The sequence below is a fragment of the Melanotaenia boesemani genome, chromosome 19, assembly GCF_017639745.1.
Source record: "Melanotaenia boesemani isolate fMelBoe1 chromosome 19, fMelBoe1.pri, whole genome shotgun sequence".
Lineage (NCBI taxonomy): Eukaryota > Metazoa > Chordata > Actinopteri > Atheriniformes > Melanotaeniidae > Melanotaenia > Melanotaenia boesemani.
In genome coordinates this window covers 29,433,409-29,460,237 of record NC_055700.1, presented here as the reverse complement: position 1 = coordinate 29,460,237, position 26,829 = coordinate 29,433,409, and the positions used below count along the sequence as shown (strand labels likewise).

Genomic DNA, 26,829 nt, shown 5'->3' with positions numbered 1-26,829 from the left:
AAGCAGTGTCTGATGTGTCCAACCTTTTTTCTATTTATGTAAACGCATACAAGGTCTTTTTATTCATTTATTATTTAGCATATTTTCATAACTCAGAAAATTATGTCAGAAATCTGGAATCTCTGGGTTTCCTGCAACTTACAAGTCCGACGTTCGGAGAAACGAGGTCACTGGAGCTCACCATTAATCCCACTGAAAGGAATAAAGTTTATCTCAGCTTTGAGTCTTGGTGTGTGTGTGTGTGTGTATGTGATGGAAAATACTGACTGGTCCTGGTCCTGGTCCTGGTCCTCCTTCACAGGCTTTAGACGGAGCCTTCAATGAGGAGAACAGGAAGAAGTGCAGAGCGGCCACCGGTCCTCTGATAGAAGCCGTGGACAACCTGACCGCCTTCGCCTCCAACCCCGAGTTCGCCAGCATTCCTGCTCAGATCAGTCCGGAGGTTCGTCCTCACACTCTGTTTTATTTTATTTTATTTCTATTTTCATTCAATTTTTAAAAATTCTTCTATTTTGTTTAGCTTTTATTTTGTCTTTGTTTAACTTTTATACTATTTTGTTAAATTTATTTTATTCTATTTTATCTTTTTGTTTAGATTTTTTGTTTTGTTCAATGCTTTTAATTTTATTTCATTTTTATTTTATTCTAATTTAGTTTTTATTTCTTCTGAAAATGTGGAATTATATTTTATTCAGTTTAATTTTATATTTAAATTTTTTATTTGAGTAATTTAGTAGTGTTTACAGAAATAAGTTTATTTTTAAAAGTGAAGTTTCTGTTAGAAACCGGCTTCCCTCTGTGTGACGTTCACATCTTTATAGTTTTAGACGGTTTTCTGTTCATTATGCAGAGAAATTTCTTGCTTTTTTTAAATATTAATAATAATAATTTCCTTTGTAATGGCAGCAGTATAAAAGTAGGAGGATAAGAGCTTTATTACACGGACTGACGTACACCCACACCTGGTCGAGGTGTTTGTCTGCACACCTGCAGCTCCAGAGTTGGTCCTGGAGGGTCGCTGTCCTGAATCCGATGAATGAGTCAACATGTCGGGGCAGAGCTGTGGAGGAGAGACATTTCACTTGAATTCGATGTGTTGGAGTAGGGAAACATGTAAAACCTGCAGGACTGTGGCTCTCGAGGCCTGGATGTGGACACCCTGCACAAAAAGGACATGAGACATTTTGGTCATGATTTTCTTGCTTTTCGTTCCTCAGGGTCATGCAGCCATGGAGCCCATCCTGGCAGCAGCGAAGATGATGCTGGAAAGCTCCACCGGCCTGATTCAGACCGCCCGGTCTCTGGCCGTCAATCCCAAAGACCCTCCCAAGTGGTCGGTGCTGGCTGGACACTCTAGGACCGTCTCTGACTCCATCAAGAAGCTCATCACAAACATGAGGTGGGCTCGGCTCCGCCTCCATGATGGAACGACTCTTCGTTATCAAATACTAACGCTTACATTTATTTAGTTCTGTACATTTTTTTACCTCTGTGGCTGTGCTCTGGTGGGCTGGAAAGATCTCGGGGTACCTGGTTACTGGTGTAGTCATCAGTTTACTGTCTGTTTCAGAGATAAAGCTCCGGGTCAGAGAGAATGCGATGATGCTATTGAGGTGTTGAACAACTGCATCCGTGAAGTTGATCAGGCTTCACTCGCTGCCATAAGCCAGCACCTAACACCCAGAGAGGACATCTCCATGGAGGTAAGCACACCTGTCCTTGCTGTCCCTATGTGGGACGTTCAGTCCACAGCGAGCAGAACTCCGTTTAGAGAAACCTCAGATAGAAGAGCTAAAGCTAAAAGCTGCTCAGAACAACGTTTTTCACCATCTGAAACAACTCGGACCTGAAAGAAAAGTTAGAACTTAAACAGAAGTCCTTTGTTCAAAAACATCCAAAAATTCCATAAATTACAAACAAAAGCGTAAAAAAGTCCTTGGTGACAAATTTTCTCTTTTGCCTCTACTTTTTTTAAAAAAATATATAATTTTCAAATGTTTTGCTTTAACGCTTTAATGCCTGTTTCTAAATGCTAAACATGTGTTAGCCTTAACTAAAGAATCATCTTAGTCACGTCTTTCAGCGTACACACCATTCCCAGTTACACCAGCTTTCTTTAAAACTACTGTTATAAAAAAGATCAGCCGCAGGTTAGAAAACATCAAACATCTCGGACGTAAATGTCCAGGATGTCTCTGTGGGCCAGTTTCTTCAGAAGATCACCTCTACTGGTTTATGTTTCAAAACCTCGATGAGGAGGGTGAGCCGAGGTTTGCTTCATCATGATGATGATAATCCATATTTCCGGTGCAGATGGTTGCTTTGTGGTGGCATCTGTTCTTTCAGAGGTTTAGTTTGTCCATCGTACGCGACCCACCGGTAGATCCCATGAGCTGCAACGTTTGCATTCAGTTCAGTAACTTTGTTTTTAAAATGAATGTTTTTTCTTTTCTATTTAACAAATAACGTTAAACATGTTCTTAAACCTCAGTCTGGGTAATGATCAACCAGAAAACGCTGGGGGAATTTGGGCTGACCAGGAGAAAATGGAGGGAAAAAGTTCAATGCACCAGTGTGAGCAGTGCAGAAAGTCTGGAGCCCGGCCTGTTCACAGCCGTGAGGGTGGGCTTGTTTTAGGGGGTAAAGATGGAAAGAAAAATCCTTTTTCTGGTTCTGGTTTTAGCTTTAGCTCGTTGTTGTGAATTGATCACATTCTGACTGAAAGACGTCATCAGCGGATCGTCTGTGTCTTTGCTGCAGACTCTTCATGAGCAAATGGCTGCCTCCGTTCACGAGATCAGCAACCTGATTGATCCGGTCGCTGTGGCCGCTCGATCTGAGGCCTCCCAGCTTGGACACAAGGTAAATCCTGGTTCAGACCTCAGCACGTGGTGGTCCATTTAAAGGATGATCGATGATCTTTCCCCCTCTCCCCTGGGTAGGTGTCTCAGATGGCCAGCTACTTTGAGCCCCTGATCATGGCAGCAATTGGTACAGCATCCAAGATCCTCAGCAGCCAACAGCAGATGGCTGTCTTAGACCAGACCAAGACCCTGGCAGAGTCGGCCCTGCAGATGCTCTACACGGCAAAGGAGGCCGGAGGAAACCCCAAGGTACCCACGCTGCTGCTGGACTCCCTGAGTCCAGGACCCGTCCAGAACCCTCATTTATCAATACACAGATTTTTCACATTTTTTATTTTCTGATTTGATTTTTTTGTCTTAACTTTTTAAAAATCTGTGTTTTAGATGATTATTAAATAATATTTATCTCCTGTTCTTTTATAATTCAGCTTATATTTTAGATATATGTTAACTGAACGTGAGTAAGTGAAGTAAACAGCTGTTGGTTGGCTTCAAATCAGCAGAAATTCCTTCTTCGTCTCCATCACTTAGGAGGAACACAACCAGTTTCCAGCTGATTTATGGGCAAGGCGAGTTTATTTATAGCACAGTTCAACGACAGTGTTTACACAATACAAGAAGCATCACTGAACATTAAATACACGAGAAAAGGAAAAGGAAAGGGCATTGGTTAAAACATGATCAAGCTGAAAAGGTGGTTCATTTAAAGGAGGATTGATGATCTATGAGCAGTTTCACTCATTCGAAATGTCAGAATCAGACTTTAATGTTTTTATTTTGACATATAATGAACATTGAAACTTTCTGGTGCAAATCTAATAAATAGAAGCTTTAGTGATTAAAATGATAATACTAATAAATATGAAGATTTAAAAGAGAAAAGAGAAGCAGCATCATATTAAATAAAATAAAGTGCAATACTGACGTAGAAATAGTTTTGAGGATGTATGAACGGTCAGATAAAACGTACAGACGTAAACATGATGGAGTAAAAGGCCCGTGTGTCCAGGATGAGAGAAGTCTCTGAGGATACAGATTCATTCTAGCGTGGGCAGCTGGATATCAGCTGTTTTTATGATGCTGTGAAGATATTTCCATCCCAGCATGTGATGGCGTATGTGAGCTCTGGTTGCTAGGACACGGAGTCTTTAAATACACCTGATGGCCGCCTGTATGTCGAGTTTAAACCCTGTTTGCTGCTGGTGATAATGGGAAGGGAGTGAACTGGCTTCATTATGTTCCAGCTGGGTGTCGAAGCGGATGTAGAAGGAGTTGAGTTCCTCTGCCAGTTTGATTGGTAGGATGGAGTTTAGGACAGTTTCTACCAACGGTTAATAGTCCTGGTACCTGGTAGTGGAAGTTTTTGCTTAAATTCCTGGTCAGTCAAGCAGGTTTCATCTTCATATTGTGGCGCCCTCTGGTGGTAAAACTCAGTTAAACTGCATTTTTCTCCACAGTCTTAGTGTGTACACACAGGATGAAACCTTCAGGAGGTTTTTGAGTTTACCAAATCCAGTAACATTTGTCAGTAAATCCTGAAAAGCACCATATCTCCCGTCATGTTGTCAGTGTGAGGGATCCTCAGGGATAACCTGAGCTGTGTGGTTGAACAGGTGTGCACGTGTTTGCTGTCTGCAGGCGGCGCACATGCAGGATGCTCTGGAGGAGTCGGTGCAGATGATGAAGGAAGCGGTGGATGACCTGGGCGCCACGCTGGCTGAGGCTGCCGGTGCAGCAGGTGCTGTGGGCGGCATGGTGGGCTCCATCAATGATGCCATCAATAAGATGGAGGATGCACCCACAATGGAACCAGAAGGAACCTTCGTGGACTACCAGACCACCATGGTGAAGACGGCCAAGGCCATCGCTGTCACTGTGCAGGAGATGGTGAGCTTTGGGATTCATTAATAATCAGATTTTTCCTTAAAAGATTCAGTTATTGGATAAGAAAATGTTGACATCACAAAATCCCCAAATTTCCCTGAGGACTCTCCAAAGGGATTAATAAAGTATTTCTATTCTATTCTAACTATTAATAGTCCAGTTTATAATAACCTCTATCAGGACCAGAACCGGGAAGAAAAACCTCCATCAGGACCAGAACTGGGAAGAAAAACCTCCATCAGGACCAGAACTGGATCGGAAAACCTCCATCAGGACCAGAACTGGATCGGAAAACCTCCATCAGGACCAGAACCGGAACGAAAAACCTCCATCAGGACCAGAACTGGATCGGAAAACCTCCATCAGGACCAGAACCGGAACGAAAAACCTCCATCAGGACCAGAACTGGATCGGATAACCTCCGTCAGGAAAAGAACGGGAACAAAAACCTCCATCAGGACCAGGACTGGATTGGAAAACCTCCGTCAGGAAAAGAACCGGGAAGGAAAACCTCCATCAGGACCAGGAAGGACAGTCGTCTTCTTGGACCGGTTGAGGGTGGAGAGGACAGGAAAGAGGGTGAACCAGCAGCAGAACTCTGATCCAGGGATTCCTGCAGAGAAAGAAGAAGAGAAACACGAACGGATGAACAACAACATCAGATATTTCTACATGGAGAGTAAAGAGAGCAGAGAGGAGCCCAGTGCATCATGGGACGTCCCCCAACAGCCTCGGATTATAGCAGCAGGACTAAAGGATGGATCAGGGTCACCTGCTAGAAGATTCATCAGGAAGGAAAGTTAGAAGATGGTCTGAAGGTAGAGAGGAGGTCTGGTACCTGAAGCTGGACTGGGAACTGGTTCCACAGAGAGGGCCTGATAACTGAAGGTTGTGATTCCTGAAGCCAAACTGGACTGAACAATAATCAGGAATTACTGTATTCCAATCTGGAAGTAACAAAAACATGGACTAGTTTTTTTTCTCAGACAGGATGGTTCTGATTCGGGGAACATAATGTAGGTGAAAAGGTCAAATATTTTCATCTGTGATACTCAGAATTTTTTCTTCATCTCTCTGTCCCCAGGTGACCAAGTCTAACACCAACCCAGACGACCTGGGAGGACTGGCCAACCAGCTGACCAGTAACTTTGGAAATCTGGCAGATGAGGCCAAATATGCAGCTCTAACAGCAGAGAACAACGAAGTCAGTAAAACCTCTATCCCAGCATCCTTTTCACTACGTCCATCCTGATAGTTAATCATCATCTCTGTTTGCTCCCAGATTGGTTCTCACATTAAGAAGCAGGTGGGAGAGCTGGGCTTCACCTGCACAGGTTTGGTGACTAAAGCTGGAGCTCTGCAGTGCAGCCCCAACGACTCCTTCACCAAGAAAGAGCTGATCGAAAGTGCCCGCAAAGTCTCAGAGAAGGTTATTTCTCTTCTCCACACCGTTTCCAGGGCGATGAACGGGATGTTTATTAATCTCAGACGCGTTTCCGCAGGTCTCCCATGTGCTGGCGTCCCTTCAGGCTGGTAACCGCGGCACACAGGCCTGCATCACCGCCGCCAGCGCTGTGTCAGGGATTATCGCAGATCTCGACACCACAATCATGTTTGCTACTGCTGGTACTCTAAACCGAGAGAACGCCGAGACCTTCGCTGACCACAGGTAATACCTCCTCTGCCAGAGATTACAGAAGAAGATGTACTCTTCTTCACTGCTTTGAGGTCATGTTCAGCTCTTAGACATGTTAGAATTGCTCGTCACATGACCCAGAAGCTCTCTCTGCTCCATCTACGCTGTGTCCACAACTCATCTGATCATCATGAGAAATTATGTCCGGGCGATATATCGAGTATACTCGCTGTGTCCCAAGACGTTTTACATGGGACATATAAAATATTTATATCGTTAACAACAGGTTTAAACTACCACAGCAGCTTTGAAGCTCCTACGTGGGTTTTTCTTCGTAGCCTCTGTCTCAGTCTGACTCGACTGCAGGACGTTTTTACGCCGTCATGTTTGTGTTACTGACCTGCTGTTCTCACCTGATTCTTTCAGAGAATGCATTCTGAAAACAGCCAAAGCTTTAGTGGAGGACACCAAGTTACTGGTTTCTGGTGCCGGAGCCAGTCAGGAGAAACTTGCTCAAGCTGCCCAGTCATCCGTCTCCACCATTACCAGACTGGCAGATGTGGTCAAACTGGGAGCTGCCAGTCTGGGATCTGAAGACCCAGAGACTCAGGTACGGATAACAGGACCGAGAGTCATTGAACACATCATCATGATTTACTCCATCTTTCACTAAGCAGGCCTCTTCTCCTGCATCAGCAGTTAATCTACATTCAGATTTAAACCAGACTGTGTGGACGGCTTTAACAGCAGTTTCATCTCTTTTAAAACCAAAACAGATTAAAGATAAGGAATCATCTTTTGAAAGAACCATCAGCCTCTAGATGGTTTCTGTCTGTCCACATAGTCATATTCTGAGTAAAGTCTCCTTTAAATTCTGCAGCTGTGATTCAAACTGAGGTGTAGCCTCCTCTGACAGAAAACTCCTGCAGCACCACAACAAGATGACACGCGTGTTTTGTTGGAAGATGACGCTACTGTCTTCTCTCCAGGTGGTCCTGATCAATGCGGTGAAGGATGTGGCTAAAGCTCTGGGTAACCTCATCAGCGCCACCAAGGCAGCAGCAGGAAAACCTCACGATGATCCCAGCATGCTCCACGGATGAACTCTGCTAAGGTAACACACTAAATCACACAGATCCACCCGATACGCCGTCTTTCTGCACACACATCAGGCTTCACAGCACAGCTTCATCATGCTGGACATCTTACAGTTCATTAATAATAACAGCAGCTACAGTCCTGCAGATCTAGCATAAGCAAGCTGAATGCACCAGGTTTGATTAAACACTATTCTATTCTATTCTATTCTATTCTACAGTCATTTAGCAGATGGTTTTATCCATTAGATTACATTTGAGAGTAAGAACACAAGCAAGAATTCAAACACAATGGGACGTCATCATTAAGTGGTAGTCAGACTGCTGGGAGTCCAGGTGGACCCAGGTGACAGCACCTATCAAATAGAAGTTATTCAGGTACTTGTAGTGAATGGCAGTTCTTCTTCTTCTCCTGAATAATGACATGATAGCTGAACTTGTGTTTGTATTGAAGCTGAAGGAGGTTCGTTTCAGGACGAGTGCAGCTCTCCACCCACCTCAGACTCATACAGGGCTTCAACCAGCTGGGTGGATGTTTAGTGTGGTCATGTGATCTGACCCCTGCAGGTGATGGTGACCAACGTGACATCGCTGCTGAAGACGGTGAAGGCGGTGGAGGACGAAGCCACGAAGGGAACCAGAGCTTTGGAGGCGACCATCGAACACATCAAGCAGGAGCTGACGGTGAGTTTCGGGGGAGCTCTCTTCCTGGCTCGGATCCGCTGCCTTTAGTCTGATCAGTGAAGGAAGAGATCTGGTTCTGGTTCTCAGGTGTTCTGCAGCTCTGACCCGCCACCTAAGACAGCCACGCCGGAGGAGTTCATCCGTATGACTAAAGGAATCACTCTGGCTACAGCCAAAGCAGTGGCTGCTGGGAACTCGTGTCGTCAGGAGGACATCATCGCCACCGCCAACCTCAGCAGACGGGCCATGGCTGACATGCTGCACTCCTGCAAGGTACCCATGACACAACAGCATCAGGGTTAGCTCATCAATAACAAAAATAAGAACAATGTCAAATTAACTCATCACAATACTAATGAGGAAATGAACAAAACCTTATGAAGAATATTTCAGGGAGGTGGGATTTTACCAGCAACTACTTCAAATGAAATATTGTCTGTGATGTACAGAAAAGGTACATCGGATTTATCCTGCCATTGATTTCACGATTTACAGACTGATGATCCTGATTAACGTAGTCGTCTTTCTTTTAACACCCTCATGAACGTAAGATTACCTTCATGACAATAAGATTTAAAACTCCAACTGCATAAAGGTTGAGTCTCTGTGTTAAATGTAAATAAAACCAGAATTAAACTATTTATGAATCTCACGTTATTATTATCCCCAGCAGAAGATAAACGTCACATCAGATGATGAAACGGAGATGTTTCACCATGTGATGAAATCAGAGCTGATAGTGAATCTGATGGCAGCATCATGTCGGGAGAAAGTTGGAACAGGATGATGTTCAGCATCGTGTAGCATTTCCTCTTCTGTTCACATCTTCATCCAGGTTTCCACTTTGCCTCAGACCATTTTAAATGAGCTTTGGTCCAGAGAAGACGGAAGAAGCTGGTTCTGGATCCTGTTCACATCTGGCTTCTTCTCTGCATGATGGAGCTTTAACCTGCATTTGTGGGTTTCAGGGTGAACTGTGTTCACAGACAGTGGTTTCTGGAAGTCTTCCTGAGTCCATGCAGTGGTTTCCAGTAGAGAATCATGTCTGCTTTTAATCACCAGCATCCAGCCTTGTCCCATGCACACAGAGATTCCTCCTGATTCTCTGAATCTTCTGATGATATTCTACACTGTAGATGGAGGATCTTCAAAGTCTGAGGAACATTTTTCTGAAATTGTTCCACAGTTTTAGATCCAGTTTGTCTCAGATTGGTGAAGCTATGTCCATCTTTCCATCTGAGAGACTCTGCCTCTCTGAAATGCTCCTTTTATACCAGTCATGTTACTGACCTGTTACCAGGTAACCTGGTTAGTTGTCAAATGCTCCTCCAGGTGTTTCTGGTTTGTACCAGGTACTTTTCCAGCCTTTTGTTGCTCCTGTTCCAACTTTTTCCATCAGATTCACTATCAGCTCATATTTTCATCTCATGGTGAAACGTCTCAGTTTCATCCTAAATGAGTGTCACTTTTTTCTGTTTGTGGATTTGAAGTAACAGGTAAGTAGTAAAATTAATAAAACAGCTTTACTGTTAGTGTTTGGCTGTGAAACTGATTCTCTGTTTGCCTTCCAGCAAGCTGCCTACCACCCTGAGGTCAGCATGGAGGTCCAGATGAGAGCTTTGCGCTATGGAAAGGAATGTGCGTCTGGATATCTGGGACTGCTGGAACATGTGCTGGTGGTAAGAACTGGTGTCTGTCTACTGTGTTGGAGATGAGAGAAATGTGTCCTGGGGTCACAGACATTATCCATGGAGGAGATAAATCTATGATCAGGACTCTAAAGTCCATTCAACTTAGACTTTCATGACAAAAAGAATTATTTCTGCAGGAGCTGAATGATGGAGATTTCCCCTCAAAATACAGAGATTTGCTCTTTTAGAGTCACAAGTACTTATTATGCTAATAGTTGCACAATAAGTTGACTCAGACTTCCTTTAGATGAATGAGTTTGATGCTATTTGCGCCAGTGGACCGTGAACCTGCTCTGAGGAAACCGCCACCTCTGTGGAAACTTTGATGAGTTTCTCTTCTGCTTTTTCCTCCACCTGTCTGACGAGAGGAGGTGAGGGGAGTCTCTGGAGGAAGGGGGTATCTTGTTCAGCAGCACCTCAGTGGTGTGAACAACCATATACCCCAGTATAAATTTACTTCAGCAGCCAATCAGATCAAACCCTAAATCTCTTGAGTCCAGATCATCAACAAGTGTTTAATCTCTGACTTGATGGCTTGTAGCACAATGGCTGCATGCTCATCTTTCCTCCCTGTATCATTTGTTTGAAACACTCTTCTTTTTCTCTTCCTTTCTCTCTGCGGTTTGCAAATATTGGTTTAAACTTGTCTCACTGATGCTGGTGCTAGCCGGTGAGTACGCTGCATGACTGACGTGGAATCATGTGAGTGACCCACTAATCTGATAGTCCTGCACGACACATCAGTCGTCTGCACACGTCGCCGGGGTAACACGATTCACCTGAAGGAGTTTGAACAAATTAATGGTGGTCATGTGATGTCAGAGTCAGCTGACTGTCCATCGGTTCTGTTTGAGAACTGCTGCTTTTGTTTTCTGACCTCTCAGTCAGGTTAAACCGTTAAAGGCCTCCCCAAAATAATAATGGACAGAAAGCTTTTCTTTGTTTCTTTAATCAGAAGTGTCATTTTGGTCCTGTAATAAAATAAAAATATATAATAATAATATATTTTTACTTTAATTCATTTAATTCATCCTTGATGCAATCCAACAAAAACATAAAATATAATCCAAATACAAGGAAGAAAAGGAGCAGATAGAAGACAAATCTAATAGAAACATCCCATTTTAAATGCCAGTTTAATCTATTACATATACAAAAATAATAATAAAATAATAATTTGCATATATGATCTAGATGATTGTAGTACAAAAAACCTCCACCAGGGGGCAGAAGACAAGTATCAGATAGTTTTTGACAGGGTTTGGAGGAAAGTTTCTGCTACAAGGTGATGAAAGAGTCATTTCATTTATTTATTGTCCCTGGCTGGAAACTTGTTTCAGGCAGATCCTCAAAGAACACATTGCAATGTCAAACAATAAAATCTCTTCCAGCATACACCAAACACGACTTTCCAGTAAAATCACTAAAGAAAAACCACTACAGTGAAATAAAAACAGTATCCAAAATATGATCTTTCAACTATTTAAAAGTTTGTGGTTTATTCAGAGCAGAACTGTCAGGTGACGACTTTTATAAATGCTGTTTACTCTCCGGGCTCAACATTAAATCTGCAGTCAGTTTTACGAGCAAGCGGGGCAGTACCACCAGAAACCATGGGGGGCAGTGTTGAGCAACTAGAAAAAGAAATAAAGAAGAAGCTGTGATGTATTTAACTCTTAAACACCTAATGCATCATATTAGATAATGCAGTTTGTGAGACATATAGCATCACTTTATGGCAAAAACTTCAGATGATACTCGTCTTCTGCCCCCTGGTGGATGCGTTTAGCACTACAATAAAATGCAAATCATTTTTGTTTGTTTTTTTCTTTTATTTTTTTTCTTCTTACATTTTGTTAAATGGGGCAAATAAATGATGTCCATTATTGTTTGGGTGAGGAGTTAAAGGGTTCACCGCTGCAGATGGTGGTGGTCTGGCCATCAGCATCCCTTATGATTACACACTTTATATGAGAAAATGTTTCAGTGTCAGTCAGAATAATTTAATGTGGAGGGATGTATTAATGATAATTAAAACGTTGATTAAACCGTGAGCAGATGAGGAGCCTGCTGCATGATGTTGCTCATGAACATGATTTGTTATAAACTCACTGTGACGCCAAACGTTCCCGTCTTGTGTTTGCAGCGTGTCGCGTTTCTTCGGTAATTGATGAGCTCTCACACGTTGCCTGACCATCGGTCGCTGACATGCAGATTGTGGGTGTGTCTTTGTTTGCTTGTTGGATTAGCGTGACCCCCGCATGCGTTCCTGCGGTGTAACATCTATCTTCTCATGACATCACATCTGAATAAACCTGAGCCGGTCTGGGCTGAGCCCTGTTAATTCCCTGCACCTGTCACACATACCTCCAACCTGAATATTTCCTGACCATGGAGGACAGCCTGAGGACACCGGCTCAGACCCAACCTTATCTAAGCTGCCACATACCGAGCTGCTCTGCTGTTACTGTCATTCAGTCAGGACATGGGCTGAACTTCTAGTGGAAATCAGTCTTATTCCCTCTAAAAATAAAATGTTTTACACCAGAACGCCTGCTGGCTTCTGTGATGAGTGTCCTTTTGATTCTGAGGTTTCATACTGAACGTAAGGCAGTGATGCTGCAACACAACATGAAACCGGATTAACATCTGCATTAGTTCAGATATGAAGTACCATACGAACTGCAGACTCTGCCCTCCAGCCTGAACACTGTCTGACTTTAACATAACACGGGTGCTTTTATGTTCAGTGTTTTTTATTACGTGACCCCTGATGCTGATCACCAACATAATTAAACCTGTATGAATGTAAACATATTATACACAGCTTTATTTTTTATTTTCAAGTCTGAAAATGTTTGTTGCTCAGACAAACTGACCTAGTTTGTTATTAGGCTGCTGAGATAATGATAAAACTTGATCTTATAAAGACATGAATGTGACATCAGAGCCAGCGTCGTTTTCGATAATGATTTTATTTCGTTGATGAACCTTTTTTTCATGACGATAACGAGACATGACGAGCTAAAAATGCTCTGATGACGAAAACATGACGAGACGTTTGTGAGATTTTGTTGACGAGACGAAAAAGGGCTGATTGTCCCGACTTAAAAACACGACATTTCTGTCTATTGTGAGCGCGACCTGTCAGTCACAATGCTGCTGCACCTTGGCCAACGCCCACCGCCAGAACGTGCAGCATCACACAGACGAGCAGTTTATTCATTCATAGATGAATCATGGCGGCAGCGTGACGAAGGTGTTTGGTGGAAGCGATGAAAGGATATATGGACATATTTTAACTATAATCCATCATAATTTCACTGGCAGACCAGGTCCACGTTGAGCATGTGTTCCTCATCCTTTGCTCATATTTGGACATGTGGTGTGTTCAGGGTGGAGTTTTACACTTCAGAAAATTCTCAGAAATAAAGCCACAGTTACCAAAGTCAGGATGTTGTTGCTCTTTGCTTTTTAGAAGTAACTGATTAAGTATTAGCTGTTGGTTGGAAAACCTTCTAAGTCTAAAAACATTCCTTTTAATTTTGTTATTATTGATGAAAATAACCAAACAACAAGCTCACAATGTGTTGTTATATGTTGAACTTATAGATCTGATGTTTCTTGTGTGACGTGTTTGTATGATGAAGTAGGGCATCTGTTCATGAAAAAAGGTGAAATATAGAAATAAAAGGTTTTGTCCAGCAGCAGTTAAGTAACACAGCAGCATCACATCCCTGTTGACGGGAAAGTCTCGGCTAAAGCTTTCAGTCTGGTAAAGGATCTGGTTAATATGTAAAAGATTAACGTGTTTTATGAATGAATTGTTATAACCTTGTCAACCTTGATTCCACTTTTTAATACATATTGACCTAAATTAAGTTGTTGAAAGACTATTTTTATTTGACTAAAACTAGACTAAAACCTTTTTGAGTTTTCATCGACTAAAAACCGGATTAAAACTATCAAACTTAGAAACTTAAAACTAATCAGGCATTTTCGTCCTGAAGACTAAACTGAGATGCTGCCAAGCAACACTGATCAGAGCATTTAAATCAGAGGAAGCTGTGGACCACTTTCATCATTTTAGCATTTGTTAATGACATGTTTAGATGAATTCATGTAAACTTGAGCTAAACTCTTCCTCCATCCACAGATCATACAGAAGCCTTCTCCTGATCTGAAGCAGCAGCTGGCCGGCTGCTCCAAACGGGTGGCGGGGAGCGTCACGGAGCTCATCCAGGCCGCTGAAGCCATGAAAGGTATCGATACGCTGCAGTCATGCTTTTCTACATGACGTTATCAGTCTCTCTCATGGTTGTGGAGGGATTTTGTTCCACTCTTCTTTCCATCTTCAGTTTATCGAGGTTGCAGCTCTGGTTTCTGCAGCTCTCTAAAGGTCCAAAGCCCTTCAGTCAGGACGAGGTCTGACTGGACCACACTGATACCTCCTACCCCTGCAGCCTGTTTCCTGTAGTCAACATCTAATAAACATTCTAATAATCAGAAATAATTTCACAAACACACACACACACATATATATATTATATTATATATTACATATATATAAAGGGATTAATAAAGTATTTCTGATTTCTGATATTATATATATATATATGTGTGTACATATAATATATATATGTGTGTGTGTGTGTGTGTGTATATATATATATATATATTATTATATTATCAGCGATATAAATTAAATGATTTCAAACACATACATACATACATATGTATGTATGTATGTGTATATATATATATATATATATGTGTGTGTGTGTGTGTATTTAAAGGGTTAAAATCCTTATCCTCTGTAAGTTTGAGTGATTTATGAGAAAAGAGCAGAAAAAAAACTTTGTTTTTATTGACGAGTTAAGTGTGTTGTTGTGTGTGGTCATTGTTGTACATAAAGGTCACCAGAGGCAGTAAATCTGAGGAGGACACAAGGGTTGAGAATCCAGACTTTAGCTCGGCTTCAGACGGGCATTAACTGTGACCTTGAGTTGACCTCCATACGAAGGTCAGATTAACCCCGGCTTGTGTTTTGGCCGGAGAACAGCCTGACACTGTTCTATGTCCCAGACTGGAAGCGATTGTTATTTCTGTGTGCTGCAGGAACAGAGTGGGTGGACCCGGAGGATCCTACTGTCATCGCGGAGAACGAACTGCTGGGAGCGGCAGCAGCCATTGAAGCAGCTGCCAAGAAACTGGAGCAGCTGAGGCCGAGGACCAAACCCAAGGTTAGAGGGCTTTTTACAGAGCAGAGGCATTCACACATAGTTTATTAACCTCTCCGTAGGGTTACACTCAGTATATGTTACACACCGTCTGTGCAGTCAGTGTCTCACGCCGTGAATGACTGCTGTCACACACTCCATATCTCATGTTTCTCCTGTTCACACCAGCTCTTCCTGCTCTTTTCAGGACTTTTTTGTCTGAACATCTTTATCATCCCAGCCCTCGGTCAGTGTGTTTAATCGAGCCTGTTGGTTTTTCCTCTTGTAAACAGGAAGCAGATGAGAGCCTAAACTTTGAGGAGCAGATTCTGGAGGCAGCCAAGTCCATCGCAGCTGCCACAAGTTGCTCTGTTAAAGCTGCTTCAGCAGCGCAGAGGGAGCTCGTAGCTCAGGGGAAGGTATGCTCTAACTCAACTGCAGGCAACGAACAGGACCTGCTGATGTTCATTTATAATAACACACGTCACTTAGATATCAACTCCAAATTCTCGGTCATGAATCTTCAATGAACTCTTTCACCTACATGGCATGTAAGCAGAGATAAACCCGTCTAAATGCAGGTTCTGTGTTCTAGGTGGAGCGATCCCAGCCAATGCCGTGATGATGGGCAGTGGTCTCAGGGCCTGATTTCTGCTGTAAGTCTGCTGCCTCCAGCTCAAACATGGAAGAATTTATTTCATTCTGTTTTAAAATTCCACACCACTGACGTCATTTGGCTCTTCAGGCTCGGATGGTTGCCGCAGCAACCAACAATCTGTGTGAGGCAGCCAACTCGGCGGTCCAGGGACATGCCAGCGAGGAGAAGCTCATCTCCTCAGCCAAGCAGGTGGCGGCCTCCACTGCTCAGCTGCTGGTGGCCTGCAAGGTCAAGGCTGACCAGGACTCCCAGGACCATGAAGAGGCTGCAGGTCAGTACTGCATGTTAACGTCACATCAAGCTGTCCAGCACACAAACCCTTGTCTCTGTCATGTTACTGTGGAGCTTCAGCTCATCTTATTCATATGTACACACCACCACCTCAGCGTGGGTTTCACTCCTTTTACCTTCTGATATATCCGGTTTAAAAATCCTGGTGGTTGCTGTGGTGGCCCACGCTGGTACTACCCGGTGTGTCTTCTGCTGCATCCTGGTCCAGACAAACTGCTGCTCTGGATGTTTTCTCTTCTTCAGACCATCTCTGGAAACCCTGGAGATGGTTGTGGGTGGAAAATCCCAGTAAACACTCAGACCAACAACCATGCCAAGTTCAACGTCTCTAAAATCCTCTTTCTTCTCATTCTGATGCTCAGTTTGAACTTCACCACGTCTCCATGACTACATGCTGCCGTGTGATGGCTGGTTGGATATTAGTGTAAAAAGGAGAAGGCAGAACAGGGGAGCTGATGAAGTACAATGGTGACTGTATATTGAGTTTTTTTTAACCTTGTCATGGTTGTACAGTGTATTTCACAACAAGTTTCTCTTTTATAGAAACAGTGCTTTTTAACTTTAAATGTTTTACAGTAAACAGATATAAGACACAGCGTGTGTGAAGAGAGACTTCAAAACAAACAGAAAATGAAATAAATAGAGATAAAACAGGAAGGATATATGGGGACTATGTTGTGATGGAAGGAGCTCAGCGGATTTTAATAAAAAGGCATTTATAGCTTTTTATTTCCACATCTGCAGCCATAGTTAAGGAGATTTCATAGTTCTTATAATTTAGTGTAAACATTTTGAAAAAGTTGGCTATTTTCTAAATAATATGAACTAATTTAATCACTTTTTACATTTATAAAATTAAATTTAAGTGAAAGCTCCCTCCTGACCCTCTCAGCTTTCTTGAAACGAGATATAATCTCTTCCAGAGTGACGGTTTGTTTCCCTCCTCAGTCCTGCTAATGAAGCGCTAGCAGCGCGGACTTCAGGCATGTAGGGTTACAGATGAGCTGCATGCACAATCGTCCTGCTGCTGCGGGAGGATTAACATCCTCTATATTTAGACCTGAGAGTACCTGAGTTTCGGTTCCCACTGCTCTGTTTCAGTTTGCAGCTTCGGCCTTCTCTTCATCACAGCACAAACACAACGCTTTCATTGTGGGGACATCGTCTGGATTATTGTCTCCAGGGATGAAACTGAAACAAAGCTAATGGTTTTCCTTCATGAAAGCACCGACTGGAACGGTGGGAACATCAGGCAGGGCTCGTCCTGACCTTTATGTGTAACGATGCAGGCAGTTGTAAAGCCATATCGGAAAGTGCAAGTATATCAGTCCCCTCAATCCACCCAAAAATACTACCTTTGAGGCTGTGTGTATGCTAGCTGTGATCACAGGGAACTGCCCAGTCAGCTCATATTCTCTGATCCAATCAGGCGGTGGCTTATCTCCTCCTCTTCTGAGCCTGCAGCTGCCGCCTCAGTAATTCCCCATACGTTCACTTCGACAGGAGCTGTGAAACAATCCACCCATCCGTCCGTGGCAGCAGCAGGAAACATTAGTCTGCATCTATGATTACACCAGGAGCATGTGCTCGCTCGGCTCCTCGTCATGCTGCTTTATAAGGCTGAATAACTCCTGGACAAATGTACAGTCTCTTGGTTGGTACGGGGACAGAACCAGTTTAACACACTGAGTTACGGAGTCAGCGATGCAGTCTATGCCACAACAGCAGCCAACAAACCGACTGGCACGCTGCAGTTTCGGTTAATCTGTAGAAACACGATTTAAAACCAGAGAAGAAACAAGGCGGGTTCAGTCTGCTGGTTTTACGTTAATGACTGAAAACATCTGTGAAGGTTAAATAAATTTCATGTAATAGAAAAAAATCTGTTGTGATGATTATGGTGTTGATAGTCTGGGAGAAGAAGATGGAAGCATACATGTGCAGAAACCTGCAGAAAACCAGAAACATCCAGGGAAAAATTAAGCTTCAGGAGTCCTCCAGGAGACAGGGATTCTTCAGAGCAGAGACACCAGCAGCCTCAAGCATCTGAACGGAGCCATTTTGGAGGCATCACAGGCTATAAATCCGGAGGGATTCACCTTCCCTGGTGATGGAAACATGTTCCACTGGCTTTACCTGTTACCTGCTGCAGAGGCTGCAAGAAGAAGGAAAATCACATCCCTGGTTAGACCCAAGAAGGACACCGATGAACATTCATGTTCTCCGTGATGTTCTCCTGACATCTCTACCAGCCACATGGAAACAAAAGAGAAACATCTTCATTCGGGATGAACTGAATCTTGGATCTCTGACAGTTTGAGGAATGTTGACACCAAACTAGCGTTAACATTCCACCCAAACATAAACCAGCAGAGGAAGATTTATCCAGATGTCGTTGGAAGTTCAGCCACAAAAGGAAAACGCTGCTGTCCAATGAGAGCAGAGTCGAGCTCCAAGCGCTGCTCATCTTTACCTTTTACAGATGTTCTCATGAGCAGGAACAAGGAAAAAACCTGTTATGGTTATCTGTGGGACAGCAGAGGAACTCGGCATTCGCTTCCCAGGAACCACCCGATAAACGTCATCTTACACCTTCTCTGTTTTCCTGAGCTTTCATCCAGTTCAGGCCTTGAAGGACAGTTTTGTGTCTCTATCATTAATAAAATCCTGACTGTGTCTGCAGGCTGCTGGGAATGCTGTGAAGAGAGCGTCTGATAACCTGGTGAAGGCTGCACAGAAAGCTGCCTTTGATGACCAGGATGACCACACCGTGGTGGTGAAGAGTAAGATGGTGGGAGGGATCGCGCAGGTGAGTCAGCGTTCCCAAATACATATAGTTTATAAAAAAATATGCCACATTCTTTGTTTTCCATCCCGATGTGTTGTGACACCTGTGTGCTTTTATTTTACCGTTTACCTTAATACATGTATTATACAGGCAGCCATGTTGGAGTCTGTCAGTTAGAAGGAAGGTGGAGCCATGTAACTGGTTGCTGCGGTGATGGAGGAGGTCCTAATGTGTGTGGGGGGAGGGGCCATACCCACAAGTGTTGTCTGAATTACTCAGACTGTAATACAGAAACGCCTCGAACAAAAAAAGCATCTTTCTAAACAATCTAAAACCATGAGCAGCAGATGTCGTTTTTAGGATTCTACTGTCTTCTATGTAGTTTTTAGGCAGGGCTGGACGAATATAGAAAAACCATATTAATCGATATCGAATAAGTATCGAAAAATGAAAAAAAATATTTTCAGTGCAGCCCTGGTTATTTGATGCTGTTGCTTAATGAAGCTCAGAAACACGTAAACAAACACCAAAACAAACTAAAGATCGACTCAGCCTTCAGCTGGCAATCACGTTTTTCCTCACGCCGACCTTCTTTTGGTGACCTTTTCCTCCACCTCTTCTTGCTGCGACTTCTTTTACAAATACACGTTCTCTCTGTTGTGGATTGAAAGGGGCGGGGCTTGGTGACGGAGCGTGCCTGGGTCTGCCTTTGTGATTGGTTGGGAGGAAGTAATGACTGTAGTATTAAGCTACATGATAGGCTATTATGAAAAAGGAAGAGAAACTGTTTTTCAGCCCTTTTTTTTCTGTCGATCGATGTATATGGTTATCCAGTTATCATACACATACACTGTATAACAATGTATTCTGAAGTCATATCATTGCTTTCTAGTGTACAGAATCTGCAGCATTTTCATAAAAACGTAACCAGCGAATTTATCAAAACCATATAAGATCAAAATATCCTTTCAGACAATACAAGTTTTATCTTTTGAGATGGGTTTGAACGTTGAGCTGAAAGGGCGAAGGACTGATCTCTTCATGCCATGGCTGCTTCATGTCTGTTCAGCGTGTTAAAAGATGTGTGATGTTTCAGATCATCGCCGCTCAGGAGGAGATGCTGCGGAAAGAACGGGAGCTGGATGAGGCCAGGAAGAAGCTGGCCATGATCCGCCACAGCAGTACAAGTTTCCTGCCGTCGGAGCTGCGAGAGGAGCAGTGAGAAGCAGCACCAACGTTCAACGCTCAGGACCTGCCACAGCTAAAGCTTCACTTGTCTCACTCCAGCTGATGTCCTCCAGACTCGCCCCGAGTGAGCGCCGGCGAACAGAGGTTCAGCTAAAACTGCTTATTAAGTTATCTGTGCTTATAATGATATATGTTCACATACTTTTAATATTTCCAGGTTGTGTGTACTGCTTCAGAGAGTCCGAACAATGAAAAGGTGGACTGTTACATTTCAGAGCTACAAAGACGAAATATGAATGCGATCTAATATTATCCTCCACTTCCAGTTAGAAATCAATCTATGCAAGTTTTCTAGTGTCTTTATTTTCTTGTCTGAATACATTTCCAGAGAGCTTCTTCTGCGTGAGCCGGGTGGTTATGGCTCATTACAGTCATAATATTCACTATATTAATGATCATACTGTAAAGTTGATATACGAAAATAGATGAAAAGAAAATTTGTTGGAAAAATGTCAGTAGTTTTTTTTTTTTGAAGAATGCGTTATATGATATCTATGAAAAGTATTTTCCTCTGTGTTAGTCTTCAGTTGTGGGTCTGTGTGATGATTATCAAGCCATATATTTAATGTGTAAACGTCAGTGTGAGTGTATTTGGCTCCTCTGTGTTGCGTTCATGGACCACTCAGATTAAATGGGCCCAACATGAGCTGCAATCAAAGTGCCTTCATCATGAATTTCTAGATTTCGTTGTTGAAGTGCAATAACTTCATCACTCCGCTCAGCAACAAGGAGAAGTGACTGGTGACCAGTTGGACCACCTGATGGACACTGTAATGCAGATTTCTATCCAATAAAACCAGTTTTCATTCTAACTCCTGACTCCGCTTCTTCACCGTTTCACTTTCACTCTTCTTGCCCACAGCGCGACAGTGTTGGGGCCTGTCACTTAGAAGGAAGGAGGAGCTTTGTCACTGGTTGCTATGGTGATGGAGAAGGTCACAATGAGTGTGTGTGTGTGCATATGAATTAATCAGAACATAATACAGAAACCCAGAAAGTACGCCTTAAACTGTACAGAAAAACTTATTGAACCGTGTGTCTCAGAAACTTTGCACAGGTGTCATTCTACTGTTTTTTATGTAGTTTTTTATAGCAGGTAAAAAGACTCTTTACCTCCTGACTTTCAAAGAAAAATCTAAGTTGAATTAAAATGGCCTTCAATGATAGCTGAGGTGGGAGTTCTCTGATAATATGAAATAAAAAAAGTTGATATAAAACTAGAAGAAAGAAATTAGTTAAAAACCAGTACTTACAGATAAAGAAGCATATTGGATGTATGAGGATGTCAGATTAGGAACTATTAAAGAAGGTTGCATGTCAAATCTGCATTTTCATTCAGGATGTGGATGAAACTAGTTCTACAAAGGGTCATGAGGTCAACTCAGTGGAATAAAATCTGAATTCACATCTGGATCCTACAAGAACAGCTGCTAGTGAGCAGATAAGTCAAGTAAGTGGCGAGGACGGATGGATTCGTGGACACACTGATCACAACATTCTGTTACACTGAACATGTTGCTGGGATTTAAGGAGCCACATAGACTGGTTTAAGTCATAATTATCTTGATAGATTCCGATGTTCATGTAAATAATAAATCTTCCTCACACACAGAAGAAGTCTTGGAGTTCCTCAGGGTTCTGTACTTGGACCCATACTTTCTGTTAGGTAATATTAGCACAGCATTTCATTTCTATGCAGATGATACTCGGGTATAATGATGAAACCAATCAGTTTGTTACATTACAAAGATGTCTTAAAAACAACCTGGATGACTCTGAATTTTCTCTGACAGAATGAGGATGTTTTCTTTAGACCTGAAAACCTCAGGAAGACTCAGTCTATCTATGGAAATACTCTGGATGGTTTTACCTCGGCTTCCAGTACTACAGTGAGGACCGTTGGAGTTATTCTGGACCAGCATCTGCCCTTAACTTCACATATAAAACAGGTTTCTAGGACCACCTTCTCTTACCTACACAATATTTCCAAAATGAGGACCACCGTGTCTCACAGTGATGCAGAAAAGCTAGTCCACAGATCTATAGATGGACCCTTTAAACAGAAACACAGGGGGTTAGACGGAGGGTGGTGGAGGCTGGCTCTGCAGGTGGGAGGGAGCTGTCAGTAAGAAGATTAAGCTGTTATGTAAAGATGGTTGTGGCAGCAACAAAGAAAGCCAGGTCAAAGTAACACAACGATTTACCAACCAGGGATTACCTCATCACCATGGCTTAACTACATGGCCTGTCAGGTGTCTTCATTCATTCCGAGTTCAACTTTATAGATTTAATTCATTATTTTCACAGAACTTTATATGGATGTACAACAGTATCCTTTGTTACTGACCATTCACTGTGAACTGGTGCTGTGTAAATAAAATTGAATTGAACAATTATACAGTAAACTTTGAATTTAGTTATCAAAAACTGAAAACATAACTTCACGATTTAAACTGCTGCATAAATTGTATGATGATGAAGATGGTTCTAGACACAGGACTGCCTGTACCTGCTGGGTGGACATCTGCAACCATTATTAACTGTTATATTTTCAGTTTGATGATATTTGACACCCTGCTGTTCATCTAGTAGCTGCTGGGACAAGGCAGAATGGAAGTGAATGGAGGCGGAGTAGAGGGGCACTCTGCGCTCTGAGCTGATTTGAGAGAAAACTGTAAGACCTATTGCAATGATTACACTGGGTGTTTTAAAATATAATTTGTGTATTTACAGGAGGAAATGTGGGTGTAAACAAAAGTTATTTGAGAAGTTTTTAAGAATAATTTTGAGGTGTGTGACATCATGTGCCTAAGTGAGTCTGATTATAATTTCTGAATTTCCATAAAACTTAAACTGTAATTGTGTCATAACTGTATGAGATAACAAAGAAATCCTTTCATACGATAAAAGTTTTATTTTTTCTGACCCGTTTAAGCTTTGAATGACGTTTCTATGTTAAAGTATGTCTGAGTTATAGGGCTCCAAAGCAGGCTGGGTTATTTTTCCTTTCAGCTGAATCCCATTAATTTTCAATGGAACAAAGTCAAATTTTTTTCTATTTTTTTTAAACCTTAAGCCTTAATTACAGCAAAAGTTAAAACACATTTCTTCCAACTTATATGCACATTTTGATCTAACTTTTGTTGGGGTTGAGTTGAAGCTGCAGGATGAGTTAGGTCTCAGTACAACACCCTTAATAATTAGTACAGTATTTCCTAAAATCTAGACCCTTAAAAGGAAATATCTCATTTACATGGGCCATTTTAGTTTAATTTTTGACTCACATTCAGGAATAAATTAGTGTAATTTTTACAAATTATTTGGCTGTTTTTTGTTTCTAAGGCAGTAAAATGTTTTTCCATGGTCATAAACCAGACAAACCTCTGAGAATAATTTCATTATTTTCTCTGAATTTTGTCCTTTGGATGTTTTGGACGAGATTTGAAGTTTCTGAATAATAACACATCTGATTTATTCACATATGCTGCACACACCCACCCAGACACTCTCTGGCCATCTCTCGCTGCCTAAATATGGGCAACAATCCTCGCAAATCCACCACGGAGACTCCTCCAGTCTGACTCCTGCAGCTGGTAGGCTGGTCCTTTCTATTCCTTTCTATTCCTGTCTATTCCTGTCCATTCCTGTCCCTGAGCGCTCCGGAGACACTCAGTTGCTCTTGTCCACCTCCGTCCCTGTCACAGCCCGTGTCCCTGCCTGATACCTCGACATACTTTTCATCCTTTCTGCTGAAAGCACACTGAGGGAAACATGGAGGCCATTAAAAAGAAGATGCAGATGCTGAAGCTGGATAAGGAGAACGCCATAGACCGAGCAGAGCAGGCTGAGGTGGACAAGAAGGGAGCAGAGGACAAATGCAAACTGGTGAGGGACCTCAGAGGGACTGGGTCAGTCCATTTCTATGTTTATCTAACTCTGCAGAAAGTAGGTCCTGGACATTTCTTATAAATTCAATAACTAGAGGAACATTGTAAACTTACAGGATCAGTTTCTTTAAAGATAAAGGTTTGATTTTCTGTCAGTCAGAGGAGAAAAAATCCAGTAAAATCCCTTCACATTCATCCACAATAAACCCTGAAGCCAGATTCACTCTTCTCCATGTTGTTAAAACCATCTCTGAAACATTCATGTCTGCAGACAGTTTGCAGAAGTCTCAGAGACTAAATATTTAGTTAAGACAACAACTAGAGTCCTTTGGAAATTTTTTCCCATCATGCTCCTGATGGAAATTTGCAAAGAGAAAAAACTGAGTGATAGGTCAGAGAAAGAAAAGAAGCTTTTTGAATCTTCCACCTGCAAAGAGAATCAGGCATCTTTAACTGGTTTATTCTTGCATCTCCACCGTCCTCTGACTTTAGCGTATTTTTGTTTCCTGAAGATTTCACTGCTTCATGGTCAGTTTTGCTGTAACATAAGGATGGACAATTCCAAAAGTTGTGATACTTTCATCTATATCGATACAGTACCATATGTTATGATACAATACAATGCGTTGTGTGGTGATGTGATGTGTTGCATAGCGATACGATACGATGTAATGAATTAAAATAGGATACCAGTACAGTATCAATATGATACTAATGTCTGTATGATGCAATAAAATATGATACAATACGATACTTATTCTGGTACGATATGATACTGATGCAGTATGATATGAATACTAATACTAATATGATACAATATGAAATTAAACTATACTAATAAATACTATACAATGCATTGCATTGCAATGCATTACCATAAACAATAATACAATACAATACTATACTATACGATACAATAAGATATGATATGATATGATATGATATGATATGATATGATATGATATGACAACGGTATGAATCAATACTGATATAGACACAAAAGTCTATACCAATACTGATACAATACAAAACTAAACTATACAATACCACATAAGACAATGTGATGCAATACTTATACCACAAGGTACAATAAGATATTAATACCGATACCAATACTTTTTGCCCCTTAAATGAAAATCACATTATATAAAGTGTGAATAAATATCTCAACTAAAAGTACAAATAAAATTCTAATGATCTGAAATCTGAAGATCAGATCAGAAAAGGTTTTATTCTCTGTCAGACTTTTTGAAACCCCAGGAATCTGTCCCTTTGAGAGAAAACCTCAGCTTTCCACCTGAGATCGGGTTTCTGATTCGACATGTTGGGACTGGTGGAACATGGAGCGTGTCAGAAAGACGATCTCACACCATCTGCTGTCATCTGATGATCTGACGGTAGCTCAGCTTTTCATCAGGACGCAAATGTTGACACGTTGTCAGAAATCCAAGCTTAAAATCTTTATTCTGACACTCGACTCGGCTCTTTGTAGAAACTGTCGATTTTAAAAAAACATCATCAGAGTCAGAACTCCCTGCTTTGGCCTGAAGGTAGACTCTAAAATGAGTCCCTGTAGTTCCTACAGATACAATGATTCTTTCATCTATTTTCTGTACCGCTTTGTCCAGTTCAGCGATGCAGGGAAACTGGAGTCTATCCCAGCTATTAGCAGGCAGGAGGCAGGTACACCTGGACAGGTGGCCAGTCCATCACAGAGAGACAAACAGCCCTCACTCCTGGGGAGAATTTAGAGTGACCACTTAACCTCACATGCATGTCTTTGCACGGTGGGAGGAAGCCAGAGTACCTGCAGAGAACCTAGGTATACATGGGAGAACATGCAAACTGACACAGAAAGGCCACTGTTGGACCCCCCGGCCGAGGTTCATACCAGCAACCTTCTTGCTGTGACCATAAAACCACCAGAAAAAAAAAAAAAAGCTCTGTCATGTCACTTATGTTACTGATGATCTCCCAGACAGAAATATCAGAGTAATATTTCTATCAAGCAGAAATATCCGATCTAAGCTGAAGTTTGACTTTTCAGCCTTGTTGATACGGAGCTAAAACAGGGACAAAAGTTTTTTAACTTCTCCCTATTTAAAAGAGTAACAATGAGTCAAAGGTACAGATAAAATGTTCAGGTACAGATTCATTTTGCAGGTTTGAAAATACAAGTTAACTTTACAAGTAGGTACAAAACATTTGTCCAATATTTTACACACCTACACAAGAACCAACTAGATTTCTCTAGCCCTGACTGAAGGGAAGTTGATTCATGGAAAAATAAAACATAAGCAAAATTAGCTGAGAGTAGAGACACATTTTCATCTAGAAAGACAATTTTGAATGTCCATAAAGAGGTTTACCTTTAGGAAGCTATGGCCACTCTCTCTGTGACTGGTTAGAGTTGAAAGAAATCTGATTGGTTCTTGAGTAGCTGTGTAAAATGGTGGTATAAGTGTTTTGTCAAACCGACTTGTATATTCTGACTTGCAGACTTCATCCATGCTACTGTTCATGCTGTTACACTTGAAAAACAATACAAGTTTAAAAAGGTTTGTTCCTGTTGTAGTGCCATGCGCGCTGGAAGCATCTCTGATGTAACTTCTGGGAGTTGAACTGTCGACTCGGCTCATGTTAAAGAACAGCGAGCGTCCATAGACCGAAGGAACTGTTCACGATAACCACTTACAGCATCTGGTTCTGCCTGACATGTTAGTGGATGATGGTGACTGATGCTCAGGTGTGTCTACCGGCTCAGTTACAGGTTTATGGGTGTCGCACCGCTGGAGGATGAAGGTGTTTAACTCCTACACTTTTCCCTTAAAAAATGTTTTTAAAACTTTTTAGCTGCTCTAATCGCTGGTCCTCTCTGTGTC

The 26,829-nt window shown here is 42.0% G+C and overlaps 2 protein-coding genes across 5 annotated transcripts in view; both read left to right on the top strand.

Annotated features, from left to right (window-relative positions):
- Window positions 1–20,872, top strand: part of tln1 (talin 1) — an 82,126-nt gene extending 61,254 nt beyond the window's left edge. The window contains 24 exon segments of the mRNA XM_041969602.1: window positions 302–442; window positions 1,218–1,399; window positions 1,571–1,703; window positions 2,761–2,862; window positions 2,943–3,113; window positions 4,503–4,751; window positions 5,833–5,952; window positions 6,031–6,177; window positions 6,251–6,417; window positions 6,811–6,994; window positions 7,374–7,479; window positions 7,482–7,498; window positions 8,049–8,165; window positions 8,253–8,438; window positions 9,737–9,844; window positions 14,013–14,118; window positions 14,975–15,099; window positions 15,369–15,498; window positions 15,671–15,691; window positions 15,694–15,731; window positions 15,821–15,985; window positions 15,987–16,004; window positions 18,708–18,833; window positions 19,909–20,872. Coding sequence (XP_041825536.1) covers window positions 302–442; window positions 1,218–1,399; window positions 1,571–1,703; window positions 2,761–2,862; window positions 2,943–3,113; window positions 4,503–4,751; window positions 5,833–5,952; window positions 6,031–6,177; window positions 6,251–6,417; window positions 6,811–6,994; window positions 7,374–7,479; window positions 7,482–7,498; window positions 8,049–8,165; window positions 8,253–8,438; window positions 9,737–9,844; window positions 14,013–14,118; window positions 14,975–15,099; window positions 15,369–15,498; window positions 15,671–15,691; window positions 15,694–15,731; window positions 15,821–15,985; window positions 15,987–16,004; window positions 18,708–18,833; window positions 19,909–20,034 — 2,985 coding nt within the window. The 3' untranslated portion in view covers window positions 20,035–20,872.
- A 2,814-nt stretch (window positions 20,873–23,686) lies between these two features.
- The window catches only part of tpm2 (tropomyosin 2 (beta)), a 40,453-nt gene continuing 37,310 nt past the window's right edge, over window positions 23,687–26,829 (top strand). Inside the window, exon 1 of one of the 4 annotated variants that reach the window (XM_041969588.1) lies at window positions 23,687–23,945. In XM_041969588.1, the coding sequence (XP_041825522.1) occupies window positions 23,832–23,945 (114 nt within the window). In that variant the 5' untranslated portion in view covers window positions 23,687–23,831. The remainder of the gene's footprint in view (window positions 23,946–26,829) is intronic. The other 3 variants (XM_041969589.1, XM_041969587.1, XM_041969586.1) reach the window with 3 other exon arrangements.